The sequence below is a fragment of the Opisthorchis viverrini genome (genome assembly GCF_000715545.1).
Source record: "Opisthorchis viverrini unplaced genomic scaffold opera_v5_27, whole genome shotgun sequence".
NCBI lineage: Eukaryota > Metazoa > Platyhelminthes > Trematoda > Opisthorchiida > Opisthorchiidae > Opisthorchis > Opisthorchis viverrini.
In genome coordinates this window covers 2,499,848-2,518,289 of record NW_008751682.1, presented here as the reverse complement: position 1 = coordinate 2,518,289, position 18,442 = coordinate 2,499,848, and the positions used below count along the sequence as shown (strand labels likewise).

The window sequence follows — 18,442 nt, the reverse complement described above, 5'->3', positions numbered from 1 at the left end:
GACTGATTAAACAAAGCATCTGTCGTATGCGGCATTTACTGTGGAATTTATTGCAAGAAGGTAAAACGAGACCGTCAGGACAAAGCGGTTAATCAATACGGTAAGATCATCAGCAATGTGTGGTTCACGTTAAGCCCTAGATCTTTGGTAAAATTCGTCAGCAACTACATCAACGAACAACTACAGAGAAAGCAATATCCGCGTGGACAGTGATGCTCAACTGACGTAAAACAACAGGGCTTTCGTTATTGCATTTAGACCCCCAAAGTGAAAAAGGATAATACAGTGTTAATCCACCACAGGCAATCTGAGGTTCCCAAACTTCTAAGCGCAATCTGGAAAGAAGTTAACAACACAAACGTTACTGACCTCGATTAGCGGTAAGCTCTTGTGCGATATTTCATGCCAAGCTCAGGGAGGGGGTAACGGAGACCCCATCCTGGAAGGAAAGACTACACCAATACTCATCGTAATTTCTTCCAGGACACTCTGCCAAGGTCATGAGTCCTCCACCCCACAGTTTGCGTCATTCGAAATCGGGAGTGGAGAACAGTTCTCGTCTTGATAATTACACCAATACTCATCGTGATTTCTTCCAGGACACTCTCCCATGGTCATGAGTCCTCCACCCCACAATTTGCGTCATTCGAAATTGGGAGTGGAGAACAGTTCTCGTCTTGATAAACTATGCGTAACACATGGTCGAGTCACCGAAGCTGATGTGCTGGACATTCGGACTAATTCGCAAGTTTCAACACAACTCAACTTCATGAAGGAAACTACTCACAAGTTGCTGAAACTCTCCGGCAGCCCAAATTGGACTGTTTTCGAGAAATCCACTAATTTGCAAACCAATTTAGTTTTCACGAAAGACTCCACTGAATCTCTCGTTCAAGTAGAATATAAGGTTGACGGAAACTCGGGGACTGCGCCTACCTGACGAGACCCAAGCGGAAGGGCGAAACGGTCGTGGGCTTTCGAAGAGTTTTCAGCAACCTTGTGAGTAGTCTCCTTCATGAAAATATACTGCGATATCTGGAACATCGTGCCAACTGAATCATGAGGCGGCCTGTGTGCAGCACATCCAGTTGTAGAATACCATAAGCGAGAGATTCAGTTGAGTCTCCCCTGGAAACCAAATTTATTTACAAATTAGTGTATTTCTCGAGAAAAGTGATGTTAATTTTTCTAGTGATATACAGAGGAAGATGGCTTGGTGAAGCTTGAAAAAAAAACGCGGAGTTCTCATACACGTAGAACGAGCGAAAAGATGCGTTTGTGTTTGCCGGTGTGTCACCTACCGAGTTCCAGCTTATCGAACCGGTGCTCTCCCAGACAGTCTATGCCCAGCTCACTCGTTGAATCTTGCTTCACTTCAAATGCGACCAATAGGAAATCATATCGTCCGAGAATCTTTGTTCGCTCCCAGAAACAAGCTCTGATGTATTTTTTTTTACTTTTTATTGTTCTAACATTTCACTTAGTTACCACGCACGTTCTTTTACTAAACGCTATAATTATTTTGCCATTTTACAAGGCTTCATTTTTATTCACTTTACTTCACGATACACTGGAATCGTTCCGAGGCCTGGAAATGTGAAGACTGAAATCTGAGGACGAAATAGATTTGGATTCCCACAAGAAGCAATATCCTATCAACGGTGTGAGGTCGTTCTGAATATTTGTAGGTTTATCCCGCTGCATTATCACGTGAGGATCTATATTTATCATTAAAGCGATTTACATAATTCCCGCGGGACATGGGCTTGCAATAGCGATGAAAACATGATAAGATGTGGGTGCGGAAATCACCGGGTTAGCTGAAATCCCGGTAAACGGTGGGTTGCACTTCTGGGACGGAGTAATTTATGCGACGTGGAAGTCCTTCGCTCTCTGAGAGTTACATACTCTAGAGATCAACTTTGGTTGTGTCACAGTTGCCGAAACTATCTGGAGAGATTTCGAGCGAAAATCTCTTAAGTTCTCCGGAGAGATGGGATTGAGTGCATGTTTCTAGAACTGGAGGTAAGGTAGCGAGAGACGATAAGCTGAGAGAATGTGAAAGCCTGCCGTGTCCGAAATTGGACCGAATGACAAGCCTGAGATACTTGGTCTTGTCGTTTATTTAGAGCGAGTGCTCGCTTGGCGTCCAGGAGGAAAAATGAAATACTCTGTTTCGGAGCAAGTTACACGCATAAATGAACAAAATGTGATCAACAGCATTTCATCTACCGCTACAAATGACAAAATAACTTGGTGGTGGGGCTGGTGGTGGATGAACCAGATGCTCCTGTGTGCTACTGACCTGATGTTCGAAGTACCAATCAGGTACTCAGTAAGTGAATCCATTTTGACGTATCATTCGTGCCGAGCAGTTATGAGTTCAAACTTGCAGCCGGAAGGTCACATTTTCGAGACATTTTGGAATTTCTTGTGGTGCGCACCGCTGACAATTCCGAATAAGGATGAAACAGTTATACAGTGCTTCTCGGCTTTTCAGCGCAGACTGGATTCACCCACAGGACGAAGTCTCCACCAAAAGTCCCAAATCTCCTCACACCATTAACAGTTCTTCTTCTGTCCTGAGTCCAGATCATATTGGGGGAGGCTTGTCAAGTATGGCGTTCGAACGTCTGACATGTGAGGCAAGCGTGATAAACTCCAATAAGATCGAAACTCGAGTCCAGTGATACTCGCACTTTGGACAGGACAAAAACCGTTCAAAGGAGAGTGATGGGAACGTGAATTCTATAAATCCTGCAACCGCCTGCAGCTGCTCAGTATGAATTCGGAAATTAATTTGAATATATTTGTGAATCTGTTTTCTTTGAAACCCATTTAGGGAGACTTAGTTGCTGATCAGATGCATCTGTTCCCCGAGCCTAGCAACTGGCTTGCGAGCGTTTCGTCACGATACGAACAGACACCGTCATTGCGCGACTGTTTGGGTAGGTCCCGCATTGCCACTTGCGTTTATCTATTTTCCAGATCATCTATTTCTAGATTATTTAACTCCACTGGTCTTTTAAGGATCAGCTTACAAGTAAGTTGATTAATTCGCTTAGAATTTGTATTGCGTTGTGGTCTGATTCCCTTGCGTCTGAGCGGTTCATTAAATCCCTTCACTTCAGTAATTCTATTCTTTTGTTCCAGTCGGCTTGTTTACTTTGTTTGTGTTTTGGGTTTTGTCTACAAACGAGATGAGCTCACTCTATACCACTGAATCCCTTTTAAAGTGGGAAACCCTCAACAGAGAACACTCAACCTATGTTATACACACACATTGTGTTCCCTAACCTTGGTTGCTCATAATCGCGGTTGTGTCAAAGAAAAAGTGATCTAGAAGCCTCATACTGAACATTTTGGTGCAGATTTTTCTTCATAATATGTGATAAACAACCTGGCTTATGATGCAAGCACAAGACGCCAGTGTCGAGGTTCTTCAGCATCGGGTGAAAATGAGCCGACTACGGATCTCTGGTCGGTTTGCGACATCTCTTGATGTAGATGACATTGGATGAACTGCTGTGTGTGCAAAGGTTCAAGCAATCAGTTGCCGGGTGTACGCGGTAGAAGGGGATAGATACATCTGTGGAGTTTGCACACAAAACCGTCCTATTCAGAGCCTGGCCAGAAACGGTCTTGCTTCTCACAATATCATTACTCTTTCAGTAGTATGTAACCAACGGCAACCCAGTTCCACAGCCCCTTTTGACTTGAATTTCGTAGCCAATCTTCCCGTCACTAATCGTGAGTTAAGTCCACATACTCGGCAGCCCGCACTTTCCGTTCTACTCCAGAGGGCCTTACTACTTCGGCTCTTCACAAGCCTACAAAGTAAACTGAAAATTTTCAACACAACATCACAGAGCAAGACGCATCTTCCTTCCAACAGAACATTCAAGACAACGATTGGCGATGTACCAACGTTTGTAAAATCCTGTGCGCTCGTTGTGTGATCACCTAGGATGAACACAGATGCCCTGCTAACAACACACACACACCAGTATCTCACTCACTTCATCAGAAGCTGCCAGTACCTTGAAAACTTATTGCACATCTCTAATCGAGTGTTCAAGACCCCTTGGGGCAAACCCCTCCTCTTACCACAGAAGGTGAAAATAAAAGTGGAGTCGGGAATCAGCGCTCCTTTGAGATAGATGTCCGAAATTATCAGGCGAACTCTCACGAATCGGTCTCAACTAATGCTGTGGAAACACGGGATAATTACACCCAAGTTCAGAGGAGGAAGTCGTTCTAATCTATCCAATTTTTGGGCTGATGAAATGTCCCCTTGTTTAATTGAAGCCCCCTGGGTATACAGAACCTGACAGGTGTGGTCGTGCGCTGTCATTATGAAACAGCATGGCTTCGTTCGCGGAAGACCCGGTACAACAACCATGGGCGAGGACAGTATACATCGGTTCTGGATTTGCTCTTATCTGTATAGGCTTCCGATGGCACTAGACCACCAGAATCGCGATAGAACCGAGCATACTCTCCCTACTTGTGTTGGACGCAAGGCTATCACCCCTTAGATTGGTTGCAGTTCGCTGTGGAGTTCGTTGAAGATGAGAAAATTTGGCAGTCGAATCAGACATTTGACGGTAGTGGCGTTCTACAACGGATCCGGGGCGCTTATATCAGTGGAAGGGGAAAACCCGACCATTCCGCAGTGGTAAAGCAGGGGCCATATCCTCCGTACTTCACATACAAATCCTTCTCTATTTCAGAGTGTTAGGCCTATGGTTCTTGGTGGCTTGAGGTGATTTTATGTAGTCATCGGACCAGGTTGAACCATGGTTAGCCATAAGTGTATCTTTTCGGTTCATCTTATGAGTGGCACTTGTTAGTTGATCATCTTTTGCATGCAAGGGGCCTCAACTGTTCACCCGTCCCAATATGAGCCGACGAATATGGGCCCGTTTGACATGTTGATCTATTTAAAGCTGCTCTCTCCTGCTCTTTCGGGTTTGCACCTGGTGCAGGGTATGAACAGCTCTGTGTATGGGCGGCTGTTGTGCTTCATCAGCTTCGCTAGATATGACATACCAGTACTGAAAGTGGATGTCAGTCCAACTTGTTCGCCGCTCAACAGCCAACACGTTCAAAACACTCGGATACAAATGAAACATTATTAAGTCAGTGTAACAAGCTTGTGACGATTTCCTATTGATCATGCTTCAGGAGAGAAAACCGTGTCCAAGTGGAATTTTTGTATCATCCGAAGGTATTTTCCACAAAGAAATAGTCTAATTACTACTAGTAGTGTGTAATGTGTAGCCATGTGGACAAAACTCCGTCCGGGAAAGGGCTCGAGACATTTCAATATTCCCGGTACATCCTTTAGGATTTGATCTGGTAGGGTGAAAGTTCCATTCTCCTGGGTTGACGGGTGGTTGCGAGGCTTGGTGTGGAAATTTTGACTGTGACGTACATTCCCCCCTCCCCATACAGACGAAAAGCGGCAAGCAATGAGAGTTGCTCACAAAATTTAGTTTCTCAGGGGAGGGTTACGTCACGAACTAGAATGGAATTCAACCGACCAGAATCGCTTTCGTTTGACTGAAATACACGACAGGAAACCGATTTCAATGACAATCCGGTGTACTGGCAATGAAATTATGAGTTTAGCCATCCGGTTTAATCCACTGACAACCGAGACAAAAACTTTCCTGAAATTTTTAATTCTAGTCACCTCTGTTTTTACAAAAGTTGGTCAAAATTTAAGCTCATTCCCTACTAGTCTCATGACACGCGGACTGGGCTCCAGTCAATGGACGAATAATTATGCTAACCGAGATATTCAGCTCCCGACTCACTCCCAGGCTGTGTACGTGTGGAAAGTTATGAAAACAGCATGACTGCCTTATTAGGCAGCGGACAGCGATGACGCAGTTGAACGTATTTCCCACTTCCAGTTCCCTTTTTACGTACGAATATGAGGTTTTTTCAATGCTGAAATGCCCGGTCGGAACCCAATTTATTCGAGTATTGAGGCACAGCGAGAAAACTTGCATCAATCAATATCTCGTTGCGTTCATCCCATTCTGTTCTAACGTGAACTAGGAAGCCAACGACTGTCCCTTTACGACTTGAGTCTGCAGTCGAAACTGCGTGAGCAACGTGGACGCTTTTAGCAACCACTGTCAACAGTTATAGTAAGAGGTATGCCAACACAGCCAAGGCAAACGTCGAGAAAGTGGAGCACGTTGCTAAATGTATGGCCTTCTAATGAAGGCCATAAGGCGACTTGTCAAAGCTGACCGCTACTCAGAACGAGAGGGGTCACTAAAAACCATTCGCACATCCTATCGAACGTCTATAAGCAGAGGCTCATTTGTGAACGGTTAAAATGAGTGAAAAGGCATACCAATGTCTTGTCCAACCAAAAGTTTTTCTCTCCGACCCTTCATTGTCTGCTCTTCATTTTGCGTCCCTCTCAGAGCAAAATTAACGCCTGTTGTGGACTGCACGATAACCAAGCGAAGCATATTCTCCAACCAGCCAGCAAACAGTTTTGTCCTCCAGATATCCCACAACAAGATCGAAGCAGCTGCAGTGTTTGAGCTAACTGAAAATACTAGTAGTTCGTACTCACGTGGTGCTTTTTCTTTGTATTCCAATGTTTCAGTTAATTACTCCTTTTCTGAACACCAGCGATGGATAGTTTACACAATGTAGCCAAAGCTTTTCAGTGGAGTTGAGCTGATAAGCAAGGGATTGGTTGACTGCATAACTGGGTCACCGCTCTGCACTAAGCTAATTCTAATACTCTCATAAAAGATGACTGTGTTCGGCGGCGAAAAAAGTAGTTTGCGTCCTCCTCCAGAACCGCGTGGATCAGTAGGCAAAATGAGAAAAAAAGGGGAGCAGGACACAATTGAACTACTTTCGGTTAGCAAACGTGGCAAAATAAGTGATCTGCTTGTTTTTGTAATGCACTACTCATGAGGTTGCTGAAAATCCATCGACAGCCCACGACCGGTTTCGCCCTTCTTGCAGCTCATCAGGTAGGCGCAGTCCCTGGGTTTCCGTCAACCTTCTATTCTACTTGAAATCAAATTGCACGAAATTAGCGAATATACACTCATTTGCAAACTAATTTGGTTCTTTCGAGAGACTCATCTGGAACCCAGCTGAATCTCTCGGTTTTGATGTTTCCAGGCTTATTTATTCGTTTATTTGTTTTTTTTCCGGGAGGCAGTAGTGAAGTCTACATTTTTGTTCACCAATCCAGCGTTGTTAGACGCCCGGAACGCAGACACGAAATGTGCGCTAATCGTCATATACAGAGGCACACTTGCGGACCTTTCCCTTGAAGTAACCCCTAAGCAGCAATAGCACAGGCAAAATTGCATTCGCTACAATGAAAGAAGGAGCGCCCTCGCTGCTATGTTGTTTATTCGCAAACACGAATTACGGAGTTACAGGCCACTAAATTTCATCCGTGCAGAGTTTTTGAAAAGTGAACTTTCTTAGATGTGCTCTAGAATTTTCCTGATAGTTCTTTGAATATTAAGCAATAATAAACGAACGCCTCGAAGACATTCTGTCATTTCTGTGATAACCTTAATCCTCCATCAGATGCACGGTGGGCCTCGGAAACCGCACTACTTGCATAATTCGTGAGTAGTATACACCACCACGCCAGTAGCGGGCTGCATCAGAATTTTTGACGATCGCTGAACAACTGAGTGTTTGATGCAGAAATGCGCCAACGCTTGTTGCTTTTATCGTGAGATCAGCAAGATCTGAGCGTATCACATACTATGGTGAGCAGATTAGACTCCCGAATGACCTCTGCCAGCAATCACACTGTTCAGCACTGTATAAGGTAAGGTCAATTTGGTATAGACCGTAATTTAACCCAAACTAGTGAAATCCCCCCATAAATCTAAACGACTTTCTGCAACTGTTTGTGTTGAAGATCATTTTATTTAGTTGATTCGCGGTTGAATCATGGACATTGGGTTTCCGGTTTTGAGAGATTCGGTGGGAACGAGTATCGGTGTGTCATATCCCGGCTATCGTTTAACACACACACTTTCAGGTTTCATATGAAAAGCGAACGAAAAGCTGTTTCATTACTCGAACATGTTGACAAGTTTCACTCCAATCGAGCGTCATGAGAGGGGAAGAGATAAGTCTCTTGTTTCCCGTCTGGTTATTAAAAGGTGGAAATCTTCAGTGTTAGGAAGGTGAAATCATTTCTTTCAAAAAAAGGATCTTGAATGCCCCTAGCATATTTAATTCCACCTTTTAAACACTCTAGACTTTCTACCAACCCCCAAAAACATAGTTCCATCAGGAACCGTCGTATTGCGAACTGTCGTGCAAAAAATTGGGTGACTAAAACGATGCGGTGGAGACTTCACAAAAGGTTATATTCAGATATCCAGATCGGAAAACTTTGGTAAAGTTGTAATCCACACCAACCCACGCCTCGTCAGCCAGGTAGAATGGACTGGCGTATGAAGAGGGTGAGGTACGAAAACGGTTGCAGTATATGGAAGACTTATAAATGGTTCTTCCGAGTCGGCCCGAGAAACATGGCAATTTCTGGCAAAAAGGAGTTAGGGCGTGAACGGAGATGTACGATTACATAACCGTCAATGACTAGAACATCCCGAATCAGTGATTGCGCGATGAAATCAGTCCCCAATTTTGCCAGGTTATCTGAACAATGGCTGCGATAGATTCCGCAGGATCCCCTCCAACCGGTACTAGTTCTATTATTTTTATTTTTTTATTAGAAACCGATATCGTGCTGAAGGACGGGTGCACCAAGTTCTCGGTGTTCCCTGAACACACACCTCTTCATAATCTGGACTCGCAACAGTCTGGAAGGCAAGGTTTCCTGTTTGACTGACTGGAAAATCAACTAACTGTTTATCCTTTGTGCCCGGCTTCAAATTGGCTTAGAATAAATACACTGGTCGTTACCAAGCATCTGATTATAAGATAGTTTTTGGATGCAAAGCACCACAAATGGAAGTTTTTTATCCTCTATATGTGCTTTCATTAGCGAGGGGTTCCGATGGAGCGGGTTCAGAAAGTTTGACTCTGTACAATTTAAATGCGCACTTGAAGCAATTAGGTTGAATGCTTGACATCTTAACATATTTGAAGATAGCATCTTGTTTACAGGGGCCTCATACCGATATCTCTTTAACACCACCTCTCCAAGAAGCTATGTGGGTAATGGAGAAGGAAACCCAGATCACTTGAGGTGAATCGAAACCCAAGGAAGTTTTCGATTTTCATAAAGGAAACTACTCACTAGGTTGCTGAAAACTCTTCGACAACCCACGACCGGTCTCGCCCTTCTTGGGGCGAATGAGTGTATTTCTCGAAAACAGTCCAATTATGGTTGAAGTAGAACATAAGTTTGACTGAAACTCGGGGATTGCGCCTACCTGATGAGACCCTACAAGGGCGAAATAAGTCGGGAGCTGTCGAAGAGTTTTCAGTAACCTTGTGAGTAGTTTCCTTTATGAAAATACACTGCGATATCTCGACTATCGTGCCAACTGAATCATGAGGCGGCCTGAATGCAGCACATTCAGTTGGAGGGCATCATAAACGAGAGATTCGGTTGAGTCTCTCGTGAAAAACAAATTGATTTGCAAATGAGTGTATTTCTCGAAGGTTTCCATTGGTATAAGACGGATGGTATGCAGTTGACAGAAAACACGAGTCACACATACTGAGCGGACACTGAAGACTGCAAAGTAAACCGGATCTTTGGGGCTTAGTGAGGGTTTGTTTTGGTTTTTGTTCTATTCCTTTTTTTTTACTTTTTTGATATTACCTTATTCATTTATTTTGTTGGGTCAGAAACAAGTGCAAACATTAATGCGGACTGGTAATGTGGCATCCCGTGAACAACGCAGTTAAAACTTACTGTGCGGGCGTCCGAGCTCGGGCGGCTCAGGGGTTCAGGTGCGAGTTTACCGACTGGAAGTTCAAAGGTTCGAATCCAACCCTGGCATCTCTACTGCTCTCGTCCACGCTTGGGCAACCTGACACCATCTCAGCTTTCGTCCCCATGTTGGGGTGTCATGGCACCTGGGCATCGAAAAAGTGTTACATATAAACGACTTATTATTCGTCTGGGTGTCCAGCTGCCAAATTCACAGTTGCAGGCGTTGTGCTTAGATGCGTGTCTTTAAATAAAATGATAATCAGCAAGAAATATCGCTTGATAGAGTTTTAAAGGAGCATGGTAATTTGTTTGATTAGACACAGATATCTTAAATGGACCAGTCAAATTAAGTGTCAGGCAATCTCCAAGAAACAGTTGCTAACTCCCTTTGACAAACTAACTTTGAGCACAAGTGGAGGGTTTATCCCACCTCAAACAACCAGTTGACGGTGCGGAACATTTGCGAGCCAATTGCCAAGCTCGGTGAATAGATTAACTGCCAGCTGATCAATAACAGAGAGAGCATGGTAAGATTGTTATCTTGTGAATCTGTTGGCTTTTTATGCGCCGAGGTTATCGGATAAATAATCGTTCATCGTTCAGCTGTAACAACCCTTCGGTACTTAGCTGCCATGCCACCCGAAAGAAGCACGAGGGCTGGGATACTGCCAGGTCGCCCAAGCCTAGACAGGGGAAGTCGAGAGGCAGAGGTCGGATTCGAACCACGGACCTTCCGGTCAGCGAATACGCGCTCTAACCACTGAGCCATCTCGCCTCCAGGACTTTCCACCTTGTCAAAAATTAAAAAAATAACACCAAATTAATCTGCGAATAGCCGCTGAAATTCACACTTCATGTCAATTTGGAGAATAAAACGAGTGGATTTTACGGACCTACAACTAAAAAATAGGGTGAGAACGGTGGTTATTTTTGTCAACCTCATAAGCATTGTACTATGAATTTGAATGCTTCGCCATTTTGATCACTACCCCAAAAAATCAAATGAGTTTCTGCTTCACGTTAAGCTGCATAAATGGAGAGTAAACAGAAATTCAGCCTAGGTTCAGACGAGTCCCCTCTGAAGTAACCCCCGAATGGGGCTTAGCAGCACCTCCGTCCGAACCGGTGCTCAAGCTCAAGTCACATCTGGTGAACCCTCATGAATCCTATGATCAGCGCGACACAGTGAACGGGAGATTCGGTTGGGATTCGGATCAGTGTATCGGTAAAACCAACTTGGTTGGCAAATGATGAAATTGCGCGACTGTCGTACAATTTGGTTTCCAGCAGAGCATAGGGTTAAAGGGGACTCCGAGACTGTGGAACAAGCTGGAAGAATTTATCACGAGAGGCGGACTCTGTTTGTGTCACTTCCAAAAACAGATTCATAAACGTATTCCATCCAGGAAAATGCACACCATTTCAAATAAGGTAGCATTTAAAAGCAGTAAGGATCCTGTGGCCTTTCTTCGGAGGGAGGGATGCAAGTTAGGTCATGGCTGACGAAGAATCTTCGCATCGACCCTTCTTGGCATAAAGTCCACGCGAACAACTTCCAAACCTAAAAAGTGACTCACGTAGCCGATACCTGCTTGCTCAATCAGAACGGTGGTATGCGCTGTTGGGTATATTCCAGGGCAACTGTTGCATTTGGTGACGTAAGGTCTGCAGTGTTACTACTTTTGGAGTAATATCCTACTGACAAAGGCATTTACATCTCATGCAAGGTACAGGCATATTGTAGAATCCTGTGTGGTTCATCCTGCTTTGAAGTAAATTTTGCAAGTTTATCAGATTGAATATTCCAAACCAGACATCATAAGACTGTTGCTAAACAGTGTGAGGTGGTCGGCAGAATGGTAGTTCTTGGTGAAGGGCCGGTCAAGATACTACTGAGCTGTTCGTATTGACGTCAAATATGGGATTCTAGACCTTCGAACTCGGGTAGCTGGGGCGCAGTTGGGCTCTGAACTAACTGCAGAATTTCCCCTAAAATTTAATGGCAGATGTTAATGTCGCTATACTATTCTCATTAGTTGTGCCTTACAACAATATAGCGGTATGTCTCCAATGACGGAACATCGACATACTGTTGGTAGTATCGTAAGATTATTATGTAAAACTATGCACGGGGGGTTTTACGCTATTTTGCATATCATGCACAAGGGTTGTCCTCTTTTTGATTGCACTGTAGTTGTGTTGTAGTTTTGTTGGGTCCCAGTGAAAGTGTATAGTGCTACTGCAAGACTGGGTGGGCTCGAACCCTAGCCACATGCTTGGAGATGAACGGATTGAGGTAGTAGACAACTTTTTCTAATTCTGCAGCCGTGGCGGCCACAGGGGTCTCGTGAAAGATGATATTTCCATCTGGATTGGGAAGGCCAGAGCAACTTTTGTGAACCTGCGTCACCTGTGGCCTAGGCATAATATCAGCTTCTCTGTCAAGGGTCGAGTTTACAATACTGCAGTGTGCTCAATATCACTACATGGATCAGAAACCTGGCGGCTGCGCGCCAAGGACGTCAAAAGACTTTCAGTGTTTGACCATCGATGTCTTCGGAGCATTGCCCGAATCCGGTGGGAACACCGGATCAGCAATGCTGAAGTTCGTCGAATGGTATTCGGGAGAAATAACTCATCCTCGATAGATGAACTGATCACACTGCACAGGTTGCGCTGGTTTGGCCACGTGCTGCGTATGCCAGTCGACCGACTTCCTCGAAGGGCTCTTTTCGCACAACCACGTGAAGGGGGGAAGAGAGCCAGAGGCGGTCAAACAATGACTTGGCAGCGAAGTATAAAGGTCATTACGAGCAAACTCAGCTGCGCTGGTCATTGCCGTCTTCCTGGATGGGGACCCCGAGATGGCCCACATCAATGGTTAGAGACATTGTCAGTCATGGCCCAGTCGCGCCCTCAATGGCGCTCCTGCATCAAAGCTATTGCCTTCAATGCATAGCTCCTTTCCCAATTACCCCATTTAACAGTCCACTTACAGTGGACGCACTAATTTATCAGCTCCCGCCTCCAATGCGCAGCCACCTACCCCCGTTCCCCAAATCATCGGTGAGCGAAACTGTGGCAGCTACAACCACTGTGAGACAAACACGCGGTTATTACAGCTGAGAATCATGATCATGGTCATCATCGTCATGATCATCAGTGACGTAATACCCTTTCTTCTCAGTTTAATCAACGAAACGAGGTCGAGTGTAGCGAATCATACAATTCCAAAGAGAAAATGGCTCATGTGCAGGTTGACTGTTCATCATTCGAAACAGACGAGACTAAAGGCAGCGTTTTCCAGCCGTTTCTTAGAAGCCATTTCCGTAAGAAAGGAAAATAACTCCATGTACAAGAGCTGTGTGTCTGAGGAAAAGTTTCATCTAGAAGATGTTTGTAATAAAGAGTGAATGTCTGAACAGTGTGGTAAGAGTGGAACTCGGTTTCTTGACTCGGTCGTTAATCGATTAGCTGAGTAGAGCAAAAGACCTGTAGAATAAATGGCTTGGTTCTACAAGCGTTTTTTAATTTAGGAGACAAGAACAAAATCATTACAGAGGAAACTCAGAGAGGAGGGGGGAAATCCCTGGTCAACGTGTACGTAAAATCTTTCCGCATTTGGTCACAATCTACGTGCATATCTGTAACGTCTGAGTGTATCTTGTTAAGCCTGGTTCATCTGCTAATATGGGCAGATATCACAGGCATTATGTTGATTGGTCCGCACATTGGTCAATCATGCCTTACCATCGATTTATCTGTACACGAGCCTAGTCACGTGACTATCATTCAGAGAGTGCCTTGTCCCCAAAGATAAGCTAGAGGAAGTTTACATGAACTTGCCCACTTGTCCCGACAACGAGGAAGTAGTTACGTGCTTAAAATATATATCCCACTGATTAATGGTGATGCTTTTTCTCGCTAAAACGAGGTTCAGATACTGCTGTTTCCAAAGCCTCGTAAAACTTATGGGTGTTTTTTAAGTAGACATTTTTTCATAACAGCTGCAGCTGAATAAAAACGAATAAACCTAATAGGTGCAGCACTATTGCTGAAATTCCGCACATCACTGCCGTCTAGAGTTCTGGTTAAGCTAACCTGTGCAGTCATCAGGATTTTAGGGTAAAACTCGGAGGGCCTGTTTATTGAATCAGTTTTTTCTAAACAAAAATTTGGACTCTATGGGCGAAATTATGGTATCACAGGTTATCTCCTAGCCTTTGCGTTAATATGAATCTTGTTGTGGTCTAGTACAGTGTCGTTTATTTTTGAAGAGCGTGGTCACAAACACAAAAAGTGACTGCAAGCGACGAATGCGAAAGGGTGACAGGAGAATATGAGAGAAAAGAGAGAAACGTCTCTAGCGAATATACACTCATCTGCAAACTAATTTGGTTCTTTCGAGAGACTCACCTGGAACCCAGCTGAACCTCTCGTTTATGATGTTCTCAGGCAACTGAATGTGCTGCACCAGGTCGCCTCATGTTTCAGTCGCCACGATATTTGAAATATCGCGATACATGTATACCTTTGTAATGTACTACTCATAAGGTTGCTGAAAATCCATCGACAGCCTACGACCGGTTTCGCCCTTCTTGGGGCTCATCAGTTGCCTGAGAACATCATAAACGAGAGATTCAGCTGGGTTCCAGGTGAGTCTCTCGAAAGGACCAAATTGGTTTGCAAATGAGTGTATATTCTCTAACTTCGTGCAATTTGGTTTCAAGTAGAACATAAGGTTGACGGAAACCCGGGGACTGCGCCTACCTGATGAGCCCAAAGTGGAAGGGCGAAACCGGTCGTGGGCTGTCGATGGATTTTCAGTAACCTTATGAGTAGTACATTACAAAGAGAAACGTCACATTTGAATTCATGCCACCAACAATTCCAGTCAGATGAGATGAATCCCAACGTTCGTAAAAGTTTTGGTATGAAAATACGCGTCTAAAGACCAACAACCGAAGGAAGGACAAACAGTGCTGAACGCTCTTCAAGGCACGGTAAGCGCTAGCACAATCAAGGCTCGCACATCAGGCACAAAGTGTCCGTCATACTGGGTCTGGTGTGAGATTAAATGGCAAAAATGTACATTCAACGCCATGTGCCACGCATAAAACTGTCATAAGTACGCAGAGAGACCACACTGACAAGCAAACACAAGTTGGGATTTTTTAGAAATGACTGGAAAGCTGGACTATTTGTTGTCTGCCTGGTCGATGATCCGAGTTACTACGTGATCCTCAGGAAGAATCTGATACTTTGGAAACCGTAGGCTTGGCACTCGTCTCTTTCCGCTGCAGCCCACCTAGTTTTTTTTGGAAGACGTAAAGATAACCGAGAGTGGCGTTGAAACAAATTATGAATTAGCCTCACAAGGAATCGATATGTTCATCTTTCATGTGTTGACGAAAGAAAACATTTTTAGCCAGCACAAAGCATCGTACGATGTTCGTCACTACAACCTGTCCTTGTGTATTTTGTGCAAAAACGTAAAGGCTACTCGCGAGATGCACTCATTTTCACACGACTTCTTTTTTCGTGAGAGACTCAACTGAATCCCTGCTGAATATCTGGTCTAAGATACCACTCAAATGAATGTGCTGCACAAAGGCTGCCTCATGTTTCACTTGGCACGATATTCGAGGCCCCGCAGTGTACCTTAGTGAAGACCTTCCAGAATATAATGGCTAGTTTAAGCCATCCACGATGCCGAGTTTCTGAACCTTAAAGAACCCACAAACACTTTTCAATAGCTTCATGTTCTGTCGGCTTGTGTATATATCGTACTCAGTAACTACTCCTGTGGCTCCCATTGGTGCAAAGAATTTTCGTCCTGAATAATTTCGTCTGGTTTCCCGACCTTGGCAAGCTCCAACGCTTCCGTCGCTTCAAGTCAGTTCTTTTCCCCGCCCTGACTCTTTCTGTTACGGTTTCGTGCACTCGAGCCACGTACGTGTGTATCGACGCCATCAGGACTGTAAGATCCTCTATTCCCGCTAACGGGACTGCCAAACCGCAATTGCAAACATCAGTCGACGCCACAACTGAGAAGCTTCGGTCAGAACTGGAGAAATTCATGCCCATTTGCTTGCTATGGCATGGCTACCGTGCTCAGTAAACTCTTCTTTACTCATGAGCAACGAAGCCACCGTCACCGACACATTTATATGGCATCGGAAACCTGAACTGGTTGATGCACGTTGAACAGTGGATGACATAACAATCAGAAGACAAAGCCGGAGGCACTCGTTTAGTCAAATGACGAAAAAGGAAGTTGAGCGCGACTTCTTGACCGAGAGGCCCGTATATTACCCTTAAATCGAGCTTCTCTTCCAGAATTCCAGTTTTGTTCTGGCACAATTTGACTGAAGCTGGGCTTCTCCGGTTCTTTTTCGCGACTTTCAATAGCTCTTTGTGGGAGTCAATCGTTTGCTCCCATAAAACATCTGCTTGCAGGTTTGGACCACAGGCTCTGAGGTGAGGTGAAACTAGCTGGACACGCGGAGATACTAGCTGGTCACGGAGATACAAATCGCTGCGCTGTCTTGTTGATAAGTGAGCCGAGCATGGCGTACACACACATTTGGCACGATCTTCAACTGCTGAGTCAAACATGGCACGTGCTCACTCAAGGTTACCCCAAAACCCATCGTAACTCCCGATTTGCCAAAGCGGCGAATTCAGCATGCGAAATTATCCTTTCCCGTTTGAGTGGGGTAGCAAGACCTAATGGGAGTGACGTTCTCCGTCATCGTAGCAAGTCGGATAGGGAGACAACTGGCCAGACCCCAAGTCAAAATACCAGGCATCAAATCAGCGCTGACGCATTAAGTCCGATGAACAGCCTGGGTTAGTGGACTAGGCCTTCTTGGTTTGACGAGTACAACTGCTTGCACCATACCCCCTCGGCGGAAGCAGGCCAGCAGGCTCACCAGTCTGTGAACGTTGCTGAACAAACATGAGTAATTCTAGATCTTATTTTATGTTGGGACGTCCCGTTAACTTCGTGAAACCATTAAGACGACTCAATATGAATCCGATAAGAGCCCAAAGATATTTCGGTGTGGAGATGAACTGCTGCAAGAGGACGGTCGATTCCTGGGATAGAAACCGGGGTGTTTACGTACTATGTAGGACATCGTAATACAGAGTTATATTCGAGTGCCTAAAAAATTACCTGAAAAAATGTCAGAACTTCTTAACTTAGAAAAGACGTTCATCGAAGAGCTGTTGTGGTATAATCCATATGAAATGCAGTCACAAGCTGGGGTGATTATGCTTTCAGTAGTATCTACACTCTGCTTACAACAGCGTGCCTTGAATTTCAGTGAGTACGCCGGCTCTTTGAAAGCAGCGTGCGCACAGTCTTTGTTAACATCTACGCCAAGGCTACTCTATCCATTCAGTAAAATGACTGTGTATGGTCAAACGAGGGATTCTATGGCTAGTCAGAACCAAAACCATCTTCACCCCGCCAATGATCATGTGAAAATATGGAACAAACAAGTAATTCTTTTCGAAGGAGATGAAAATACAAAACAGGGAGGAGAAGCATGATACCGAATTGGTGTGCAATTCGGTGAAATTTGCATACATCTTTAAAAATCTCAGTGATTTTCTTGAAAAATATAGCAATACACTCACTTGCAAATCAATTTGGTTTCCACGAGAGAGAAACTCGGGGACTGCGCCTACCTGATGAGCCGCAAGAAGGGTGAAACCGGTCGTCGGCTATCGAAGAGTTTTCAGCAACCTTGTGAGTAGTTTCCTTTATGAAAATATAGCAGTACATTTAGCCCGGCAATTTCTATTTTCCGGGAAAACCCTTAATGTTGAGGAAAACATGGGTCTGCACTAATCAAACATTCGTGGCCAATGGTACAACAGATAACCGATAGGTCGCAGGTTCGAATTTCCCGAAAGAGCTATGCACTGCTGGTGGTCACCAAAGCAAAATCAGACAATTACACTATGCCACTTCTCTTGTATTCTGTTGCGACATCTGACCGCTATACTGGGCAGTGTGCTTCAGGACGTGCAGGAAGGAGAAAGAATCAAGACCGGTCCGGACAGGAGTCGCATGTACGATAAAGACTGACAGGGTGTGCATCATGCCACTGAAGGTCCGTTATTTGAACCCAATCTCTGCATCTCGACTTGCCCTGTCTAGGCTTAGGCAATCCGGTAGTATTCCACCCGGTCATCTTGTTTCCCCCGGGTGACATGACAGTTAGGAACCGAAAGGGTGTTTGTTACAGCTGAACGATTAATTTTTTTCATGTCACAACACGACCATCAGTAGTGCGTATTAAATGTGGTCATCCGTTGACCGCTGGCATCGTGTTTCGGGTGACATGACAGTTAGGAACCGAAAGGGTGTTTGTTACGGCTGAACGATCAATTTTTTTCATGTCACAACACGACCAACCACCGTGCATATTAAATGTGGTCATCCGTTGACCGCTGGTGGGGGACAGCTTGCAGCACCCCCCCCCCAAAACAACGTTTTCA

The 18,442-nt window shown here is 44.7% G+C and overlaps 1 protein-coding gene across 1 annotated transcript; it reads right to left on the bottom strand.

The window, feature by feature from the left end:
- Positions 1-1,057: 1,057 nt before the first annotated feature.
- T265_02234 (hypothetical protein) lies at positions 1,058-9,708 on the bottom strand (the record flags this gene model as incomplete). The annotated part of the gene is made up of 3 exons (XM_009166422.1): positions 1,058-1,128; positions 9,420-9,533; positions 9,588-9,708. The coding sequence occupies 3 exons, from the start codon at positions 9,706-9,708 to the stop codon at positions 1,058-1,060; spliced, it is 306 nt and encodes a 101-aa protein (XP_009164686.1).
- Between the last annotated feature and the right edge of the window lie 8,734 nt (positions 9,709-18,442).